Raw genomic sequence first — 18,693 nt, forward strand, 5'->3', positions numbered from 1 at the left:
TGTGGTAACTATAGCTGTCTTATCTTGGAAATATAATTGAGTAACTAAATTGAAACAACTAGCATGTGCGGAGCAAAGGACTGCCCTGATTTTCATCAGTGCTGGGAGGAGAGTTGCGAGCCCGACAGTGTTTGGAGGCTCCACATTAATAATTGGGTTCCAAAATTAGGTTCTAACGCTCTGCCGGCTGGAAATTATCCCCCTCCCCCAGAAAGAGCCCTCCTGGATCAGGCCTCAGGTTGAACACCTTCCCGTTTGGTTACCGCTTGTAGGTTTTTGTTAGGTGGTGGAGCATTTGGGAGTGACTAGCAACGGGCGAGCTCGCTGGTGCCCTCCGGCCCCTTCCCCGTGAGGGCCCCTCCCCGCCGCAGCCCGGCAGCACCCCGGGGCCGGGGCAGCTGCTCCCTGGACCCGCCGGGTCCGTGCCCCCGGCCGGCCCCCCCCCCGCTCGGGCTCCCCGCCGCAGGGGTTGGGGGCGCCGGGGGCTGCGGCTGCGCTGCCCCGTCGGCCTCCGCCTGCCCACCGGCCCCACGCGTTCCCCCGCCGCAGGGCCGCGCAGGGGGGCTCGGGCGTCCCGCCGCGGGAGAGGCGCCCCCGGCCCGGGAGGGCCCCCGCACGGCCGGGGGTGGCCGCGTCCTCCGCCCCTCGGGGGGGGGCTCCGGGCTCCCGGGGCGGTGCCGCCGCGCTCCGCCCAGGCCGGGCCCCGCGGCCCGTGACGCGGCGGGCGGGGCGGGGGCGGGGCGGCGGCGGCGGCCTGGGCAGCGGCGGGGCAGCGGCGCGGCGGGGCGCGGAGGGCTGTCGGGCCGGCAGGATGCTGGAGATCCAGCTGGACGATGGCGGCGTGGGGGGGTACCCGGGCGACGATTACTGCTCGGGGTCGGTGATGTCGGAGCGGGTCTCGGGCCTCGCCAACAGCATCTACCGCGAGTTCGAGCGGCTGATCCACTGCTACGACGAGGAGGTGGTGAAGGAGCTGATGCCGCTGGTGGTGACGGTGCTGGAGAACCTGGACTCGGTTCTCACCGACAACCAGGAGCACGAGGTGGAGCTGGAGCTGCTGCGGGAGGACAACGAGCAGCTCCTCACGCAGTACGAGCGGGAGAAGGCGCTGCGCAAGCAGGCCGAGGAGGTGAGCGACGCCGCCCCGCGACCATCTTGGCCGCCCGCCGGGCGGGGGCACCGCGCCGCGGCCCCGCTGCGGCTGACGGGCGGGCAGGGCCCGCGCCGGGGGGGGGGGGGGGGGGGGGGGGGGCGCGGCGGGCGAGGCTGCGGGGGCGGCTCGGGCCTGCGGCGGGGCGGCCTCCCGCAGGCCTCGGCGCCGTCCGCTCCATCGGCCGCCGGCGGCGGGCCCGTTCCTTCCCGGGGCGGGGCGGCGGGGGGAGCCCCGGGGTCGGCGGTACCTTCTAGAACCGGGAGCGCGGGCAGCAAGCGCGATGGGTCCCCTCCGGCGGGGGGCGCGGGGCCGCCGCCGCCCCCTCCCCTGGCTGCTGCAGGCCGCGGGGGGGCCCGGCCCGGCCCGGTCGTTCCCGCAGTGCCGCGGAGCCGGGCCGGTTGTTCCCGCGGCTGCCGCTGCGGCTGGTGCGCGCCGGCTGAAGCAGGGGGGGAGGAGGCTGGACAGACCCAGCAGCGGCCCGGGGGGGCTGAGGGAGCCGCTTCGGGACGCCGGCAGCGCGCAGAGGCCTCGGCCTTCGTGCCGGCTTGTGGTTTCAGAAGCACTTTTAAAAATCGATGGTTTCGGTGCAGCCATGCAGCGCTTTCAGTGTCAGCGGTAAGCTCTTCAGCTGGAGCCAGTCGTTACCTTTAGAGTGTAGCCTCTGACTTGGGAAACTTGTTCGTGCCACAACGGCACCTTGAATCTGAGTAAAATAGTTTCCCGTTGACGCCTGCAGCCCCCGCGCCTGGGCTGGCTCCCCTGGGCCCTGGGGCGCGGCCGTGGGGGGAATGAGCCCCTCCGTGGGGAAGGGTCACAGTCCCGGGGTTACAACGACGCAGAAACGGAGAGCGCAGGTGACTTGCGCCCTGTCTTCTTCCTGCGCCTGCCCCTGCTGAAATCAAGAGCATCTTTCCAGCCGTACCGTCGGGTTGGCTGTTCAGCCTCTTGAAGTGTCAGTCTGTGAACTGGGATGAAGCAGTGGGGAGGGGGGAGAAAGTTCATCACCATCCTCGTTCCGCTACCAAATGTAATAAAAACCGTGGGGTTTTCCATCTTTTAGACTAAGAAGGTCTTGCTAGGAGTCACGTTCTGATTTGATAAGGGGTAGTTTGTGAAATAGCTTTTGAACTGGGGAACAATGTAAAGTGGCGTGTAGTATTTTCACAGACATGTTTGTGTGGCTTAATCGCGTGCAAGGAGGACGCTAACTTGAGGAGGACACTTACGGTCCATTACTAATACTGAAAGCGAGAGCCAGTCTATTAAAGTTTTAGTCCTGCATTTTAATTATGTATTAATGGACTAATAATCTTTTTAAATTATTTTGAATGCATGTAGAGGTTGAAAAATGGATCTGAATACATGAGACTACTAATTAAATGTTACATAGAGACAGTATTTTGCAGCTTCTGAGAAACAAGTGTTTTTTTTTTAAGTGGACTGTTTATGTGGGAAAAAAATGGGCTACAAATGAGGAATGGAACAGTCCATTTGGAATGATCTTGCATCTTTGGACTTGGGTGGATTTCTGTTCCTGACTTAACAGGATACAGGATGTGTTTTCTGGAAGCACACGTAATGACAGCAGTTACATTCCCCGCAAGGAAGCTCAGGAAGCATAGCAGAATGCTGTTTGTTGAGATTTAAAAATCACTGATGATGATACTCTGTCATACTTTCACACAGCTCAGGGTAAGTGGGGAGAAAAAGTGTTTGCGAGGAGTCTTGTTACCAAAAAGGAATATATACCATACTTTTTATGAGAACAAATGGGCGTTCTGCCTCTCCATAATCCCTGTTACAACGTCCTATATGGCTGTTACTTCCCTCTGCATATAACAAAAAGTACCTATTTGTCTGCGCCTGTTTCCCATATACCACTTGCTGTGCAGTTAATTACCTGTTATGGGGGTGAAAATCTGTGTATTACCGAGAATTCTGCTGTCCGCCAGATAACTGTAAACAATCAAAAAATGTAAAAATGTTTTCCCCCCCCCTCAGAATATGGATTGCTGTTCTGTAGCAGTGCCTGTGGTAACCAGGGAAGGTGTGTCCCACTTCTTGAGCAGCATTCAGCTTCCTGTGCTGTCCTCAAGTCCTGGGGTGAGACCTTCACTTTTAAGTGGGAGGATCCTCCTCTGGGAATGGGATTTGTCCCCTGTCTTGATTCTTCTCTGCGTGTCAGTGCTAATTGCAACGATTAAAGTGACACTGAGAGGTTGGGAGTTGGAGATGAAAAACTGATCTGTTCTCCGCTTGCAATATTGTGTCAAAAGACCCTAAGTTATAATTATTTTATCTTAGTTTATTAATTTCAAAGTAACTGAAACCACAAGTGGGCATTGTTCTCTGGCATTGTATTGTCTTGTCACCACTGCTGCAGAACCCTCAAATCTTGATGTTTCATCCTAATGCAGAAATTGTGCCCAAACAGACTCTATAGGTATGCCTTGTTAAATTAGGGCTGTTTCTAACAACTTCCATTGCATTTTCGCTAAATGCTGTAAAGGAAAGTTTTCCCTCGCAGTATTCTTCTCTCTCTTTCTCTAAGATGATGCTATATATTATCTTCTGAAACAGTCTTTGCCAAAAGCAAATTATTGCTGTATTTTCTAAATACTGTATTTTTCTAAACACTTGGGCTGCAGAGTGACTCTGTATTTTCCACTTGTCCTGGAACAGGACAGCAGAAGCACCTAGGCAAGTGGATTGAAAATAGAAATTCCTTGAAACGAGGCAATGCTGTCAGTCTCTGTGATTACAAGGCTTAGTACACAACATCTCAGTTCTCTGTGACCTCCAAGCTACTGAAGATGTGGGATTGTGCCAGATTTTCAGTGGTTTTGTTTTCTTCCGTCTGTTCCGTATAATGGATCAACATAGGGTAATTATGGCTTGTGTGGTACGGTGTTTCATGGAATCACAGCATTGTTTAGTTTGGTGGTGGCCTCTGGAGATCATCTAGCCTGACACCCTCTGCTGAAGCAGGGTCAGCTGGAGCCGGTCACCCAGGACCATATCCAAGCAGTATTTGAATTTCTTCAAGGATGGAGGATCCACCACCTCTCTGGGCAGCCTGTGCCAGTGCTTAGTCACCCTCACAGTGAAAAAGGGTTTTTTTGGTGCTCAGAGTTCCTGATGCTCCAGTGTTCCAGTTTTTGCCCATTGCCTCTTTGTCCTGTCACTGGAAAGAGCCTGGAACTGTCCTCTCTGCACCTTCCCTTCAAGTATTCATATACATTGATGAGGTCCACTGAGCCTTCTCTTCTCCAGGTGCTCCAGCCCCTTCATCATCCTTGTGGCCCTTCAGTAGACTTTCTCCAGCAGTACCCTCTCTCTCTTGTGCTGGAGAGCCCAGCACTGGGCACAGCACTCCAGGTGTGCCCTCACCAGTGCTGAATAAAGCAGAGGAATCACCTCCTCAACCTGCCAGCAGTAGCCGAGGACACCATTCAACTTCTTTGCCGCAAGGGCACATTGTTGGCTCATGTTCAACTTGGTGCCCACCAGGACCCCCAGTTCTCTGCCAAGCTGCTGTCCAGCTGGGTGGCCCCAGCATATACTGGTGCCTGGGCCTGTAGTTCCCCATGTGTAGGACCCAGAAAGGCTGTGAACTGTAAAAGCCCTTTGCTGGCATTGCCACTGTGAGACTCGTGTTCAAGGGATACTTAGGTGTCATCCTCTCTCACTTCCAAAAAAAAAAAAAAAAAAAGCAAGATCTCTGCCTTCTGATGGCATGTTGCTGTGGCCATCGCTTCCTCATTATGGCTTGCAATTTGTGTTATTATTTTACGTGATAAGCATGTTCCTTTACCAGTATTTTATTTTTATGTTTAAAGATTCCCTTGGTCAGTGTTTTGGGAAGAGATGGTCCTTTGCGAGAGGCATGGACTGTAGATACCACAGATTTCTCTGTGGTTTGGGGTCCTTGGAGAGCTCTCCACCTGGGTGGCAATTTTGCAAGTTCACTAGCTCCTGTCTGCATCTCAAACAACAGAAAGGCTTTCGAAAATTCTGCCCCAGCTCTGCTCCAGATTTTGTTAAGGGATACTTTAAATATCATCTCTGCCTTGTACACTAATTCCCGTTAAGAAGATGGTGAGGAAGGGTGATAGAAGTGGTGCTCTGTGCTCCAGCCTCTAGTGTTCTCCACTGCGTGTGCTTTTCCCCTTTCTGCCTTGTATTTTCTTTCTGTGTGAAATGAATCGCAGCCTGGGAAGGCACTTTCTGTTTCCCCAGCCTGAAACCTGACCTCACAAATAGCTGATTTATGGGAATTTCTGCAGCTTGATGGTGACCTCATAGCATCAGAGGAAAGCGTTTGGGAATAGCAGATACCAGATAAAGGCTTTGCTTATCACATGGATCCTTTCCACTTATATGCAGTTGGAAGTGATGGGCAGGCATGTAATGCAGACTTGCTGCACAGCTGTCTGTGTACAAGATCTGTCTCTATATTCTTCAGATGCCTCTTGGTCCATTCCCACAGCTTGCAGGCACTGTCAGATTTCACCAACAGAAAGACCAGCAGGATCTGTGTCATTTTTAGAGGGTTCTTCCACTTTGTCTTGAGTTCTCTTTTGCAGTTGTCTTGATCTACAAAAGCTGTTGGTCCCAGAGAAACTAGTCTTCATTTTAGTGAAAATCGTATTTTTAATGATTTTTTTTCTACTGAGCATATGAATGTTAGATTTCATATTTATGATACTCTCCTCCTTGCTTGTTGTAAGTATCCAAAATATATCCATTTAGTTGTTCAGAAGTAAAAGGCAACAGAAGTGTGTCTGTAAAGTGATCCTATGTTGTCTGGGTGAGACAAACCTTAAATCATGGAAATATTAATCATCTTTTCTCATTTTTCTCTAGTGTCTTTTGTCAGTGACACCAATTGAACATGATTTGGAATTCATCACAATATTGCAGATTATGATTAAAACCCAGCAACTGCAGATAGTAAAATTAACTCCAGATATTTAAAAAGGAAGCAACAACAAAAATGTTTCTGGAGACCCCTGTATTTCAAATTAATATCTAAATAGGCAGTGCTACTTACAACGATTCTAGTTTTCTCCTTGCCCTCTTAAATGGTAAAATAAACTTATTAGCCGTCCTTGCCAATAGTGACAACCTTGTCACTGCTTTGGCCTACAATCGGCATGTCCACCGTGTGAAGGATGGTAATCTTTGGATTCTGAGCCTTTCCTTACAAAAAATTGTGGTGATAAAACTAAATAGGATTGTAAGCCAAAGATATCACATCGCGTTGCATGTCTCCTGATGCAGGGCTAGAATCGATGTTAATGCAAATAACAGTGACAGAGATAATTCTTTCCTTCCCCCAAAGGTGAACTAGGGGAATTTGCTGGGAAATAATTAAACAGTGCCTTTGCTCTGCTCAGATGCAATGGTCAAGAGTTGCTTCTGCAAGCAGAAGGAGGGTTTGCTGCTGGACTGGTTCCTGCTCTGCCCTTACACCTGCCAGTGTGACACCAGGGAAGAGACAGTCTGCAGAGGTTTAAGAGCAGCAGCCAGTCTCTTCCCTCTCCACAGTAGGATTTTAGTGTAATGGCAGTCTGCCCTTTTTTATTTGCTTCCTTCTTTGTGCATTGCTCCATCAGGAGTAAGGCGAGTCAGCACGTGGTAGGGTATAGACTAGGGGCAACAGCGTGGATGAAACAGGCTGGCAGCAGCGTGGCATCCTGAAAGATGCAGAACGTACCAGTCTGTTCCCAGGACCTCATCTCCCATGGCATCTGTCTTCGTGATGGGCTAGTCAGTGCTGGTTTTGAGGTGCAGGACAGAGATAGATCCTGCTGGTGAGAAGCCAAGCTGGTCTGATGGAGGGGTACCAAATGCAGGCTGAGGCCAGCACCTGCCTCCCTACAGCCTCCTTATAGGTTGTAGAGAGTGGGAAGGTCCCCCCTCAGCCTCCTTGTCTCCGGGCTAAACACCCCCAGTTCCCTCAGCCGCTCCTCATCAGACCTGTGCCTCAGCCCCCTCCCCAGCTCCGTTTCCATCTCTGGACACGCTCCAGCCCCTCCGCGTCCCCAAGAGGGGCCCAAAGCTGAATGCAGCATTCAAGGTGCGGCGCACCAGTGCCGAGTACAGGGGGACGATCCCCGCGCCGGTCCTGCTGGCCACACTGGGAGAGAAGCCAGGATGCTGTTGGCCTTTTTGGCCACCTGGGCACACTGCTGGCTCACATTCAGCCGGCCGTCGCCAGCCCCCCAGGTCCTCTCCTGCAGGGCAGCTTTCCAGCCACCCTTCCCCAAGCCTGCAGCTCTGTGTGGGGCTGTTGTGCCCCACGTGCAGGACCCAGCGCTGAGCCTCGTGGAACCTCGTATCATTGGCCTCAGCCCATCGGCCCAGCCTGCCCAGGTCCCTCTGCAGAGCTCCTGCCCTCCAGCAGTTGCATGATTCCCCCAGCTGGGTGTCATCTGCAAACGTACTGCGGGTGCACTCGCTCCCCTCGTCCAGATAGTCAATAAAGATATTGAGCAGGGCTGGCCCTGATGCTGAGCCCTGGGAAGCACCAGATAGAACAAATGTTCTGTCAGGTAAGACATTGTAACAGGTGTGGACACTTCTGCTATTTTAGAAAAGTAGTGTTAGAGTGGTGAAAGTTCTGTACCGCTTTGAAACACCTCAGGATTGCTTCCTATGAAGGTCTGAGCAGCTACTAATACATGTATTTTTTTCATTTAGATCATGACGATGTGGTGCCATAGGTATGAGACATACCTGCTAGAAATATCCTTCCCTTTAGGGTGAAAGAGAGGTTCATAAAATACAGATGAAAAATTTGTTGAAATACAGGATGGCTGTGGCAGCTGGCCTCTTCACTTACGCCTGACACTTAACAGAATTTAACAAAAATTCCTTTTGCACAAGGAATTTGTCTTCTCCAGTGTCACAGCTACATGAAGAGTGTGTGGCTTGGTAGCTTTGCGCACACAAAAGTTTGTTTTTAAGGTGTGTTTGTGCACTAGATTGGAGTTGGTATCAGTTTTATCCGTAGTACACCAGAGTGACTGAAAATAAGCTCCAGTAACTGATCTTAATTATTTAAATAGATGTTTCCCACTCTAAATGATGTATTTTATTTTGTTTATTGCTTTGTGCTTTTCTGTAGTCTTTTAAAGGCAAATTCTTTCTCACTGGTTTGATGCCATTTGGCTCTGTGTATATATAAAATAAGGAGATACAGTATTTACACACATCTACTTAAGAAGTTGTACTAGTCGTACTTCTTACTGCATTTTTATTTTACTTGAAAATGGTGAAAGACCTGTTAGAGGACTAATACTTTCTCTTTCAGTGTTTGAACATAATAGTGTTGAACAGATACTACCATACATTCACATTCAATCTCTTGAGCATTTATGTTTAAAAGCACGTTCAATTTAAACTAAAATGTTATTTTTATCGTTAGATTTGTGTATACCTCACACTAGGTGCCTTCTACCCTGAGAAATCTCCTCTATTTACTAGTGTAAGGAGAAGTCTGCTTTGAAGGGGCGTCCTCGTGCGGCGCCTTGGCAGGGTCCTGTGGTGCCCCCAGTTCTGCATGGGGGAGACAGAGCTTGTGGTGGCCCAGCCGTGGGTGCCTGCTGGGGCTGCGCAGGGTCTCTGCTTCCCTCTTTTTCCCCTCTCTGGAGGTCCCAGTCCAGCAGAACACGTGCCACACGTTCAGCTTTGGGGGCACCACAGGCTCCCATCAGTTGTGCTGATCACGACCGTGGTGCTGAGGTTGGCTGTCTGGTGATGGCTGTCAGCTTCATTCCTTCCGTGGTGGCTGTGGCTTCAGCATGGGCCGTACCCCTGTTCTAGGGCCCTGCCGAGGGCGCGCAGGCAGCGGGCCGTGCTCTTCCCACCAGCCTGCTACCTGTTCTGCCAGAGTCTCGATGGCTGCTCTGCTGCTCACTTCAATGTGGTCTTTGGCGAATCTTCTGCTTGCTTTGTTGCAATTTTTCATATCTGTAAAAAAAATTATTTAAGCACCTCTCAGGATAATTATGTGTTTTAACACAGTTTTTCATCGCAACTACCTTTTGTAGCAGCATTAAATGCAATTTCATCATCTTTGTAACTCCAGTTATTTGAAACACTGCCTACATTTTACCAGCCCCACCTTGGTCTCATCTCCCTGCTTTCTTTCCTTTTTGTTCCTTCATCTGGGTGACTTTTGTAGTGTGTAGCCTGAGTTGGATTGAAATTGCCACATAATTTGCACCATAATTCCAGATACAGAAGTACATACAACATACAATTACATTTTAGTCCTCACAAAAGAAGAAAAGTTTACATTACTAGCTTGCATAATTTTGAGGTTTTTTCCTTTCTGAAATGTCTGTTCCATTAATACTTTTTTCATTATCCATTGTTATCCATGCTCTGTTTCTGTTCGACATTTAAAAACAGTGCATCCGTGTCTTTTTTCCCCCTTAATGGAGGCTCGTGCGAAGCTATCCAGGAAACAGAAAAATGTGAGTTCAGTAATGCAATGCCATCCACAAAAAAACTTAATAAAAACAGGGAGGTAAGAGCTTGGATAGCGATTGTTTGGTGCTCTCTACTTGCTGCACTTGTGCTATGATGATCTCTATGATTTGAGAGAAAATTAACATCTACACTCTTGAAATAAGGAAAGTTATCTTAAACTAGTATTTACCATGTAATTTCACTGAGAATGGCTCTGTCCAAATGGCCAGCTTTGACAGTACAGCCCGTTGTGGAAGCAGCATGTGAAGCAGGAGGTCTGTGCATGTCACGATGTGATGGGTGTTCGGCATCCACTCAATCTGTTGCTTTAATACTGAATGGTCTATTACTATATGTTCATACACACATACATACAAGGTAATATTAGTATTAAATATGCATGTAGCTATAGTATGTATAGTCATAATGCTGGAAACTGTGTTAGTGTAAGTTGTGTTACTCCAGACTTGGTCCCTACGGACTTCTTAACGCATGGTAATTTTTGCACCAAATCTGCAACTATTTTGCCTCCAGCATTCTTAGAAAGACGCCCACTCGTAATTAAAAACTTAGGACAATAACACTGGAAGGGACTTTCTGAGTCAGCATGTCCAGTCCCATGGTATTGCAGGCAATTGAGTTATATAATCCGTTTCATAAATATGTCAAGCTTTGTCTTAAAACCATTAGTGAAACCTCCTGCCTCTACTCTTACCTTCTTCTAAATTGCAGTGGAGTTGGTTTTTTTTTTATTCATGGCCTGGATTTACTGGTTTGTTCTTGTGCCAGCACTGTCCTTTACTATTAGCAAGTTTTTGCTCTATCAAATATTGATGTCTGCTGTATTAAGGGAGGCTGGTCCTGTCCTCTCTTGGTCTCCATTTGCAAGGTGTTGGAGCCAAGTTTTCTGTTCTCTCGCCGAAGCAGGGGGGTGAGCTGGCCTGTGCCACATGTCCTGCTACCATGGAGGTGCCCTCATGTCACCTGGCCTTGTTTTACAGATTCCCTCATCCCCCTTGAGTGACAGTTAGCCACATCTGGTGCCTGGGTTGGTCCTCCCTGAGAGGTGGGAGGAATGGCAGGTGGTTCTCCAGGTAGCTCTTACCAGTGCTTTGTGCGGTGGTAGGAATGCTCTCCTGGTTGTGTCCCAGTTGCCTTTTTCAAAGTTCTTGTAATAAGATTTATCTGAGGGCTGTTGCCTTTGTTGGCATGGCGCAGTGCAGTCTGTGTGACATGGAGTGGCAGGAGGTGGCAGCATGTCCATCCCCTCTCTGCCCTCCTCACACTGCAGTTGCAGCTGGCCCAGAGCACGTCACCGTGGGGCCCGATTAACTCATCGTTCTGTCATCAGCTCCTTCCTCTCGACCCTCCTCGTTGCAGCAGAAATGGCTGTCCCTACGTGCATGCTCTTGCACTTGTGTGGGGTTCAGCCCCAGTATTGCTCTGCTCTTCGGCATCGTACAGTTCTTCCCCTGTGATGCTCTGGTTCTCTGTAGTGCTGATGGCACCTTCTGGCCTTGTGTCATCTGCAAGACTTGACAGCCACACCACCTTTATTGTTGGCCATGCTTGCCGATGGACGTACAGGATGAGGCTGTTCCAAGGCAGTTCGGAGAAGAGCTCCACTAGCTGCCCTTCCCTTCCTTGCACGCCCCTTTCCTCCACTGCATCTTCTGTCCCCAGTAAGCATGTTGTTAATCCCGCTGGGATATGGTGCGGCCAGAGGGGTGAACTCCCTTACGAGAAAAGTGATGTTCCTTTGAAGAAAGGCTCGGATCCCTTGGAATAGGAATATAGGAGATGGTAATCTTTGCATAAATCAATAAAAAAAAAGAAGTTTTTTCACAGAAGGCGCTCAAAGACTGATCTGTGACTATAGAGTATTTAGCAAATGAAAGATGTCTTTTTGACTTCTTGAAGTTAGCAACAGGAACAGAAATCTTTATCTCCAAGCTCTGCTAACGTAAAAGAAATCTTATTTCACTAGAAGATTGTATGCTTTTATGGAGATGGAATTGTTCCTTCAGGGGTGCGTTTGTCTTTGAAGAGGACAGCAAAGATTCAGACACAGGGCACAGCTGAGAGAATCCTTTCATCATGAAACTGTGTACTGTGTGTCACTATGGACTAATAAATTCTAAAAACTAAGTTAAAAATACATTTAAAATGGCATTATAATGTGTCAGAATGGGAAGGAGGAGGAACGGGTTGTTCTTTTTTATGATGTTTTGGCCATTCTACTAGTAAATGGCCTTGTCCACTGTCGGCTTTATCTGAGGTCAGAGACCTCAGCCAAGGAAGGCTGGCACTTATTTTTCCATATTAAAGGCATATTTATGTATAAGCGTCTTCATGTGAATCAGTGTTATGTGTCTTAGGTATTCAGTATAGAATTATTAATATAATCATGCATTCCTAGTATAAACCACCTCTTTGTCCCAAGGCTGATGCGTAACCTGTGTTGTCCTGTGAATACGGTTTGAAGTTCAGGCCAAGCTCTGCAATGAAATAAGTGTTTTTGTATCACAGCTATCAAACTGTGATTGCGTAATTGCCAAATACAGCAGAAATGGGGAGCCCACTCAGAGCAGAACAAGTCAAGTTGGAGAACACAGTCATGGTTTGCTGACTTTTGTGGTAAGTGCAGGGTAAGATTTTGATCAGTCATGAAATTTTAGAGGGTAAATAAATTATCTGTGAGTTTTAAAAGTTGTGAGATAGGGGTTTTAAATTGTCAGTTGCTTCATTTCACAGTTGCAGCTGAACCTCTTTTCAGCTTGTGGGCTGTCTGCTGTTTGTTGGCGTACTTGTGGGAATGCTACAGTTCGGTCTTTTGAATGATGTCTTATAAAGCTAATACCTGAGATAGATTCTTCTTGTTTGCAGTAACTAAGATCCTTCTGAGATGGGGAAGATGTGGGCTGTTATTTACACTTACTGATGCATATTTTCTCGTGGCACTGTTGCTGTTTTGGGTCTCTTTTATATGGATGACAGATGCATTGTAGTTTTACGGCATGTCAATACTGCTGGGGAGCACCCAGGCTGCAGGGGCATCTGGGGTTTGCTCCTGAGGTGCTGTGGCTGGGATTGACCTAGGTCACCTGGATAAGGGTTTTCTGAAGGCAAGGGTTTTCCGGGAGAAATTCTGAGAATTGCTCGGAGCACCCTCAAACCCATGGGTCTGTCACCTCGGGGCACTGGAGAGCAAGGTGAATGATTATCAGGTGAAATTCAAGGAGTCTCTTTTTTACCTGCTAGTGAAACTGCTTTCAGGGAGCCAAAACGTTGCTAAAATTCATGTGATATTTGATACAACATGTTGGAAACTCAGGTGTGCTTTTGGTGCTGTGTGTGGGCTGATGGCTGTAGTTTTCTATTTATTTGAGGATACATTGCAGCTGTTGAGACCAGCGAAGGAGGGCGGCCTGAAGTATTTGCAAAACCTTTGTTTTCATAAGGGAAACGCTAAGTATGTCTGTTCTGCCTCTCTTACGGGTAGGAACTAGGAATGTTTTCATGCAATGGAGTCAAGTCACTGTTGATGTGAGGTAGACAAGACTCCATTTCTTGGTCTGCTTCAGCTTTGCTTAAATAAATTGCTTGACTTTACATAAAATGCCTAAAGGGATAAAAATCTGAACGTCTGTTCATAGTTTGAGATTTTTAACTCTCTGTTGATGTTTGCACAGCTCTCTAATGCTCTTCTAAAATGTAGCCGCAGCAGTGTAGGCTGGCTCATGAAGTGAGAAGCAGAATTCTCTTGTTACTGACTGTTTGAGATGGAAGTTGTTTCCTGAGGGAGCATTTTGCTGCTGACCACCGTAATTTTGAGAAGTGGCTTAACTTAAGGATCCCTTTCCTGACTGTCAAAGTGAAAAGATGTAGCACCCTGTTCCTGAAGCTCTGGCGTTGTTGGTATCTGACTGTTGGAAGCGTGACGGGCTGATTGCGGTGCGGGATACCTTGTGGCAGGCTTTGGCTCCGTCAGGAAGGGATCTCTCTTCCTGAAGCTGCCGTTGAGTGAAGTGGGTCCCGTTCAAGAGCAGAACCACGTCTTCACCTTGAGTAGCGTGTGGGACGCAGCAGCAGCGGGCCCGGCCGTGGGACTGGAGATTTGGTTTTGGATGGGTCAGATCTGAGCAGCCAGGACTTTAGCCTCTTCCTTCGTCGTGGCTGTCTAAGGCAACACGCTCTCACACAGCTCCCCAGGCTGCCGTCCTGGCCCCACCAGATGCTGCCCAGGGGCCATGAGGTGGGCTTCCAGCCGGCCCTGCGCCCTGGCCTGCAGGCGCCTGCGGTGGCGGTGGCCTCCAGGGGAGCCACCTGCGGCAGGACCCCAGCCCTGCTTGCCCAGCATGCCTCTCTTTCTCAGCGGGGGTCTCTGCCAGGTGTGTGCTTCTTGCTTCTTGGCACAGTGCTGCTCTTGCCGCTGCAGCGCTGCCAGGGCCGAGGGGCTGGGGGTGAGGCTGAGCCCGAGCCTGCGGCGCTCCCCACACCATGCGTACCCCGGCACATGCCGCCATTGGCGGCCATGGAATGAGATCTCTGCATATATGTGCATCTCGCCACTCTGCTTGATTTATCACTGATGTGATGTGATGTTTTCTGATTATATGGTACTATTTTTAGTCATTTTTTTTCCTTTGCAAAAGGCAGTAAGGCAGGATGCCAAGCAAGCTGCATTGTACCGCTCTATTTTTATAGTAGTCATTCTTTCACCTTAAGATGATGTTGTGCTAGATATTTCCACTGTAAAGACTAGTGTGCGAGCCGTTGTTGTTTGGCATAATCCTGGGTTATATTACAGTTACCCTGCTTGAAATCCGGGGATAGAGGCCAGCAGAAAAGAATCCATGTGACTGAGTTTTATATATAACAGTTTCATACTCCAGTTTTCTTAGATCACTGAGGTGATTAACCGTTTAGCTGTGACTGCTTGTATTCAGAAATAATTCTTTGAAAGCAGATGTAGAGGCTCTGGAAGGAATAGTAAAAATGATTAAAAAATAGTAAAAATAATAATACTGTGGTCAGCCTTGCTATTGAGAACTGCTGGAAGTATGGGCTGTTTCTTCTTCCAGTGCACCCAGCTACTTTGTCATGGTGGGATCAAAACCCACCAAAATACTTAACCACCAGTGGAATTACTTAGTCCTTTTTATTTCTGTTTTCTAAATACCTTTACTGCATCTCCATGAAGATGGAGCTGAGAGCTGTGAAGTCACCGAGGTGTGGGTCTGAACTGACCTCGGTGCCACGAGGCCATCGGACAAGATCAGTTGCAGCACCAGGCTCTGCAAATGAGAAACCCCTTGGAATAAAGGGCAGCTCGTAGCAGCAGGTTAAGCCTGTGGTCCTTTGCCAGCACTGGTGTTTGGGTTTGGTTTTTTTTTATTTCTTTGCTTCTTGGCAGCACCAAAATAAAAGAATGCAGTCAGCAAATCTGCATTTCAGTTCTTAAACTTAGTACCCTGGTCATTTTAAATTCGTGGCAGAGTATTTTTGTAAATAGCGTTATCTCAGTTATTTTAAGATGTCTTTAAAAAGACTGTAAGGCTATGCTGTTTGGTTTTGTGGTGGGTTTTTTTTTGGCCCGCTCTTACCCTGTTAAATATGTAAGTTTATAATGAAGCAAGAGTAATGTCTGCAGTATCTGCTTTGAGTTAAGTCACTGGAATTTTTGCTGTTTCTGAGGCCAGAAGTATGGATTTGATTCACGTGAAGATTCTTCTCCTTTATGAAGGCTTTGCTGGTTTTCGTTAGCACCCACAGAGATGTGGAGCTTTGTCTTAGTGTATTGAACATTTGCGCAGCGTTTAGATAGAATTGACTGTGCACAAACATAGATGGAAAACACGAGTAATGACAGACCAGGGGGATACTTCTGTTATGACTGGGTTTGGTGATTTTTTATAAATGTTACAGACATTAAATGCTCAGATAGTAAGGTGATTTTCAAGTTAGCGTCCCCTCTTCCTATTTATTTTTAGGAGGTTTAAAAGTAACTCTTCAAGTTACTGAGATCATTCCCAGGGCTTCAGTAGGGCCAGGATTGTACAAATGCACCTGAAGTGTCTGTTCTATGCAAACTCCAGGCACTGCCTAGTTGTGCTTGTGGTTGTGCTCATGTTCCTGAGCAAGGTCATTTCGACCTCTGTGGCTTTTAGTGGCTAGTCAGTCTCGTCTCTGGATGCTGTTGCTGGCTTACTAGAAAAAAAATAAAGCCTGCCTGAAGGTCCTGATGAGAGCTGACTTGTACCACAAAGGCTGAGTGGCAGCGACTGTGTGCTAAGCTGTCCCCTCAGTCAGGAGCGTGCTTTCCTTGGGGACAACCCTGGCAGTGGAGCCTTCCCTCCCCATCCCACTGGTGTGGCCATTTGCTTCTCTCTGGATCTGGGACCTTTCCTGCTCTCAGCCCTTCTGATGCACGAGGAGAACCTCAGGTGAGAGGCTTCTGATGCAGGAGCAGCTAAAAGGTGCTTCAAAGGCTGGGAAAGTAAAGAGCCCTTGGGTCCCTGCGTGCAAATTTCCTCGTTCAAACTGTTCAGCAGACAGAACAGGACATACTGCTATATGTTTATCTGAAATGCTGTTCTTCCCTGGGAATACTTAGGGTAATACTAATTTTTAATATTGTTGTCTCCATGTGTTTTTCTTCTCCAGATAGTTAATTGACTTCTAGTTTTTGGTTTCGTTGATTACTTTTAGGCTGCAAAATAGACAGGGCTGAATAAGAAAACAGAGCCACACTTGTAGAAGATTTAATCTTTCAATCAGTTTCCTCTGAATTAAACCAAAACAAATCCAGGAATCCTATTAAAGATGACCTACATAGTGGGAATAAAATTGAGCTTGTGCCTTCTTTTGCTTCCTAATATACTGCCAGGAAATATGTGAATGTTTTCCTTAAAGTTCATTCATTTTTATTGCTGCTAAAAACCTCATTCCTGCCTGGCCTGGGTGGCATGCTCTTTCTTGGATGGAGAATTGGGAGCAAGAGGGCATCTTGAGCCAGGAAGGTAGTGAAAGCTGAGCCAATGCAATGTGATGGGGATTTAGCCCTTGGCTGTAATTAAAAGCGTTTGTCAACAGAGCTTTAGCACAGAGTGGTTCCAGCAAAACCCTGCAAGGAGGTGGAGATTATACCAGGTAAATAACTCTTTTGTTAGTGTGGCTTCAATCAGTCCTCCAAATGGAGCAAGTTAAAACTGCTGCTTCTCTAGGTCTGTGGCTCTGTGTAACTGTGTCAGTTAGGATTTTTTTTTCCTTTTTACTCATTCTGGAATTTTATTGTTATTCTAGAAAATGTTTCAAGAATAAATCCGAAAATTTACAGAGTGGATTGCTTTATAAATTTCTCAAGATCCATAGAACAGCTTGCTGGATATTTGTGACTAGGGGATTTCAATGCTTAATTGACGTCTCAGAGGAAAATGCTAACTTAAAAATCTAAAACCCTGTACAGTCTTAGAGTTTAATTAAGAAGTAAATGTTTAGCTGCTCAGATAACTCCTTTATAGTGGAAGAAAGTTATTGGCATTTCTGGTATTTCGAGAAAATACTGCTGGAAAACAACCATAAGGCAGGGAAAATAACCCGTTTTTGCAGTGATTTTGGGGCAGGAAGGAAAAGATAGTTAGAGGCCCAGTTAAAGATTGAAGGCACTGCAGAACACAGAGTGCAGGACAATGAGATGTGGCTAAAATGTGTTTGTTTCTATAAATACAGGTATGTAGGAATGAAAACTGACTCATTGTTAAGATGGATTTACCGAACGGTTTTAAAAATCTGCAAGAATAATAAATGCTGTAGCCTTTCAGTTGTCTACAGAGAGAAGATCCAGTTCACGAACATAATGTTGGCTCCAGTGTCATTGCTAATCACTGCAGTAAAAGTAACAGGAGAAGTGCATAGGACTTATTCTGAGAATGCAGTCAAATACTGTGCATATTGTTTTATGTGCAGAGTTTTACAAAATAATCTTGCTGTGCATTTAAATGCATTTGTTTCCTAGGGAATCTTATCCAAAAATTACTTTCACCAGATTCTTTCTCTTTCAGAGTGCAATGAGGCTTTACTTTGTTAAATTAAAATTGCCATGTCGTCTTGAGCAGCATTATTTGTGGAGAGCAACACTTTCCCCTGTGCAGAGTACAGAGCGTGAGAGAAGGTTTTTCTTCCCCGGTATCCATACTTTTAGAAAGAGGAGATTTCAGCCAGCTGATGTGCGTGTGCTGGTGGATCTGTAAACATCTGAAAGGCAGATTAAAGCTGTCCTGGCTTTAGTTCCAGCTCACTCTCTTCCTCTGCAGTTCTGAATCCAGGGCTGCTCCTGGCCTTGGCTGTGCTCTTGCTGCTCAGCTGATGAGTTGGTGTTCTAATTACCAGACTGGTTGGTGCAGATGACTCTGTAGCTTCATCTTCCTTGGATGCAGCTGGTAGGAGTAATATAACAAGACTTGAATTTTTGGGTTCATAAGGCCAGGATAGGACTTGTTCTGCAGCTAGTGAGATAGCTTTAGTATCCTCCGCCAGTGTAAGTGTGGTGGTACTGGGCTTTAGACTTGGTTTGCTGTGGAGAAGATGTATGTGGTTAATGGAGCAAATGTTTTCTGAGCCTTACGGATTTTTCCACAAATGTATGTCAGGGGTGTTACTAGAACCGCCTCAGTTTCTGAGTCCAGAAGTATGGGTTATGGATCGTTATTGCATATGGATATGTATTAGTGTTTTGTGCAGAAGAACTCTTGTGACCTCATGTAGTACAAGAACCAGGCTTAAGTTTAAGTATACACAGAGATTTGAAGGTGCTCGTCACTTTCCAGGGGCCTTTAATTATTTTTTATATTTATAATGTTTAGCTTAAATATTTCATGAGAGTAACTGCGACTACAGTGGAGCTAAATTGAATGTTTCACGTGGTTTACTTTTCTTTGCTGTGCATGCTAATATCCAATGCAGAGAATGACAAAAGCTCCCAGGTCAAAAGTGACATTTTACAGAAATAATAACCTGATATTAGGTATTCTTCTATTGTATTGAAATGAGTATATCTT

At 47.2% G+C, this 18,693-nt stretch overlaps 1 protein-coding gene across 36 annotated transcripts in view; it reads left to right on the forward strand.

The window, feature by feature from the left end:
* The first annotated feature begins 754 nt into the window (after window positions 1-754).
* Window positions 755-18,693, forward strand: part of MAPK8IP3 (mitogen-activated protein kinase 8 interacting protein 3) — a 70,780-nt gene continuing 52,841 nt past the window's right edge. For 19 of the 36 annotated variants that reach the window (XM_027791887.2, XM_055804061.1, XM_055804072.1 and 16 more), the window contains exon 1: window positions 755-1,129. In XM_027791887.2, the coding sequence (XP_027647688.2) occupies window positions 812-1,129 (318 nt within the window). In that variant the 5' untranslated portion in view covers window positions 755-811. The remainder of the gene's footprint in view (window positions 1,130-18,693) is intronic. The other 17 variants (XM_027791889.2, XM_055804064.1, XM_055804063.1 and 14 more) reach the window with 1 other exon arrangement.

Source organism: Falco peregrinus, chromosome 5, assembly GCF_023634155.1.
Source record: "Falco peregrinus isolate bFalPer1 chromosome 5, bFalPer1.pri, whole genome shotgun sequence".
Classification (NCBI taxonomy): Eukaryota; Metazoa; Chordata; class Aves; order Falconiformes; family Falconidae; genus Falco; species Falco peregrinus.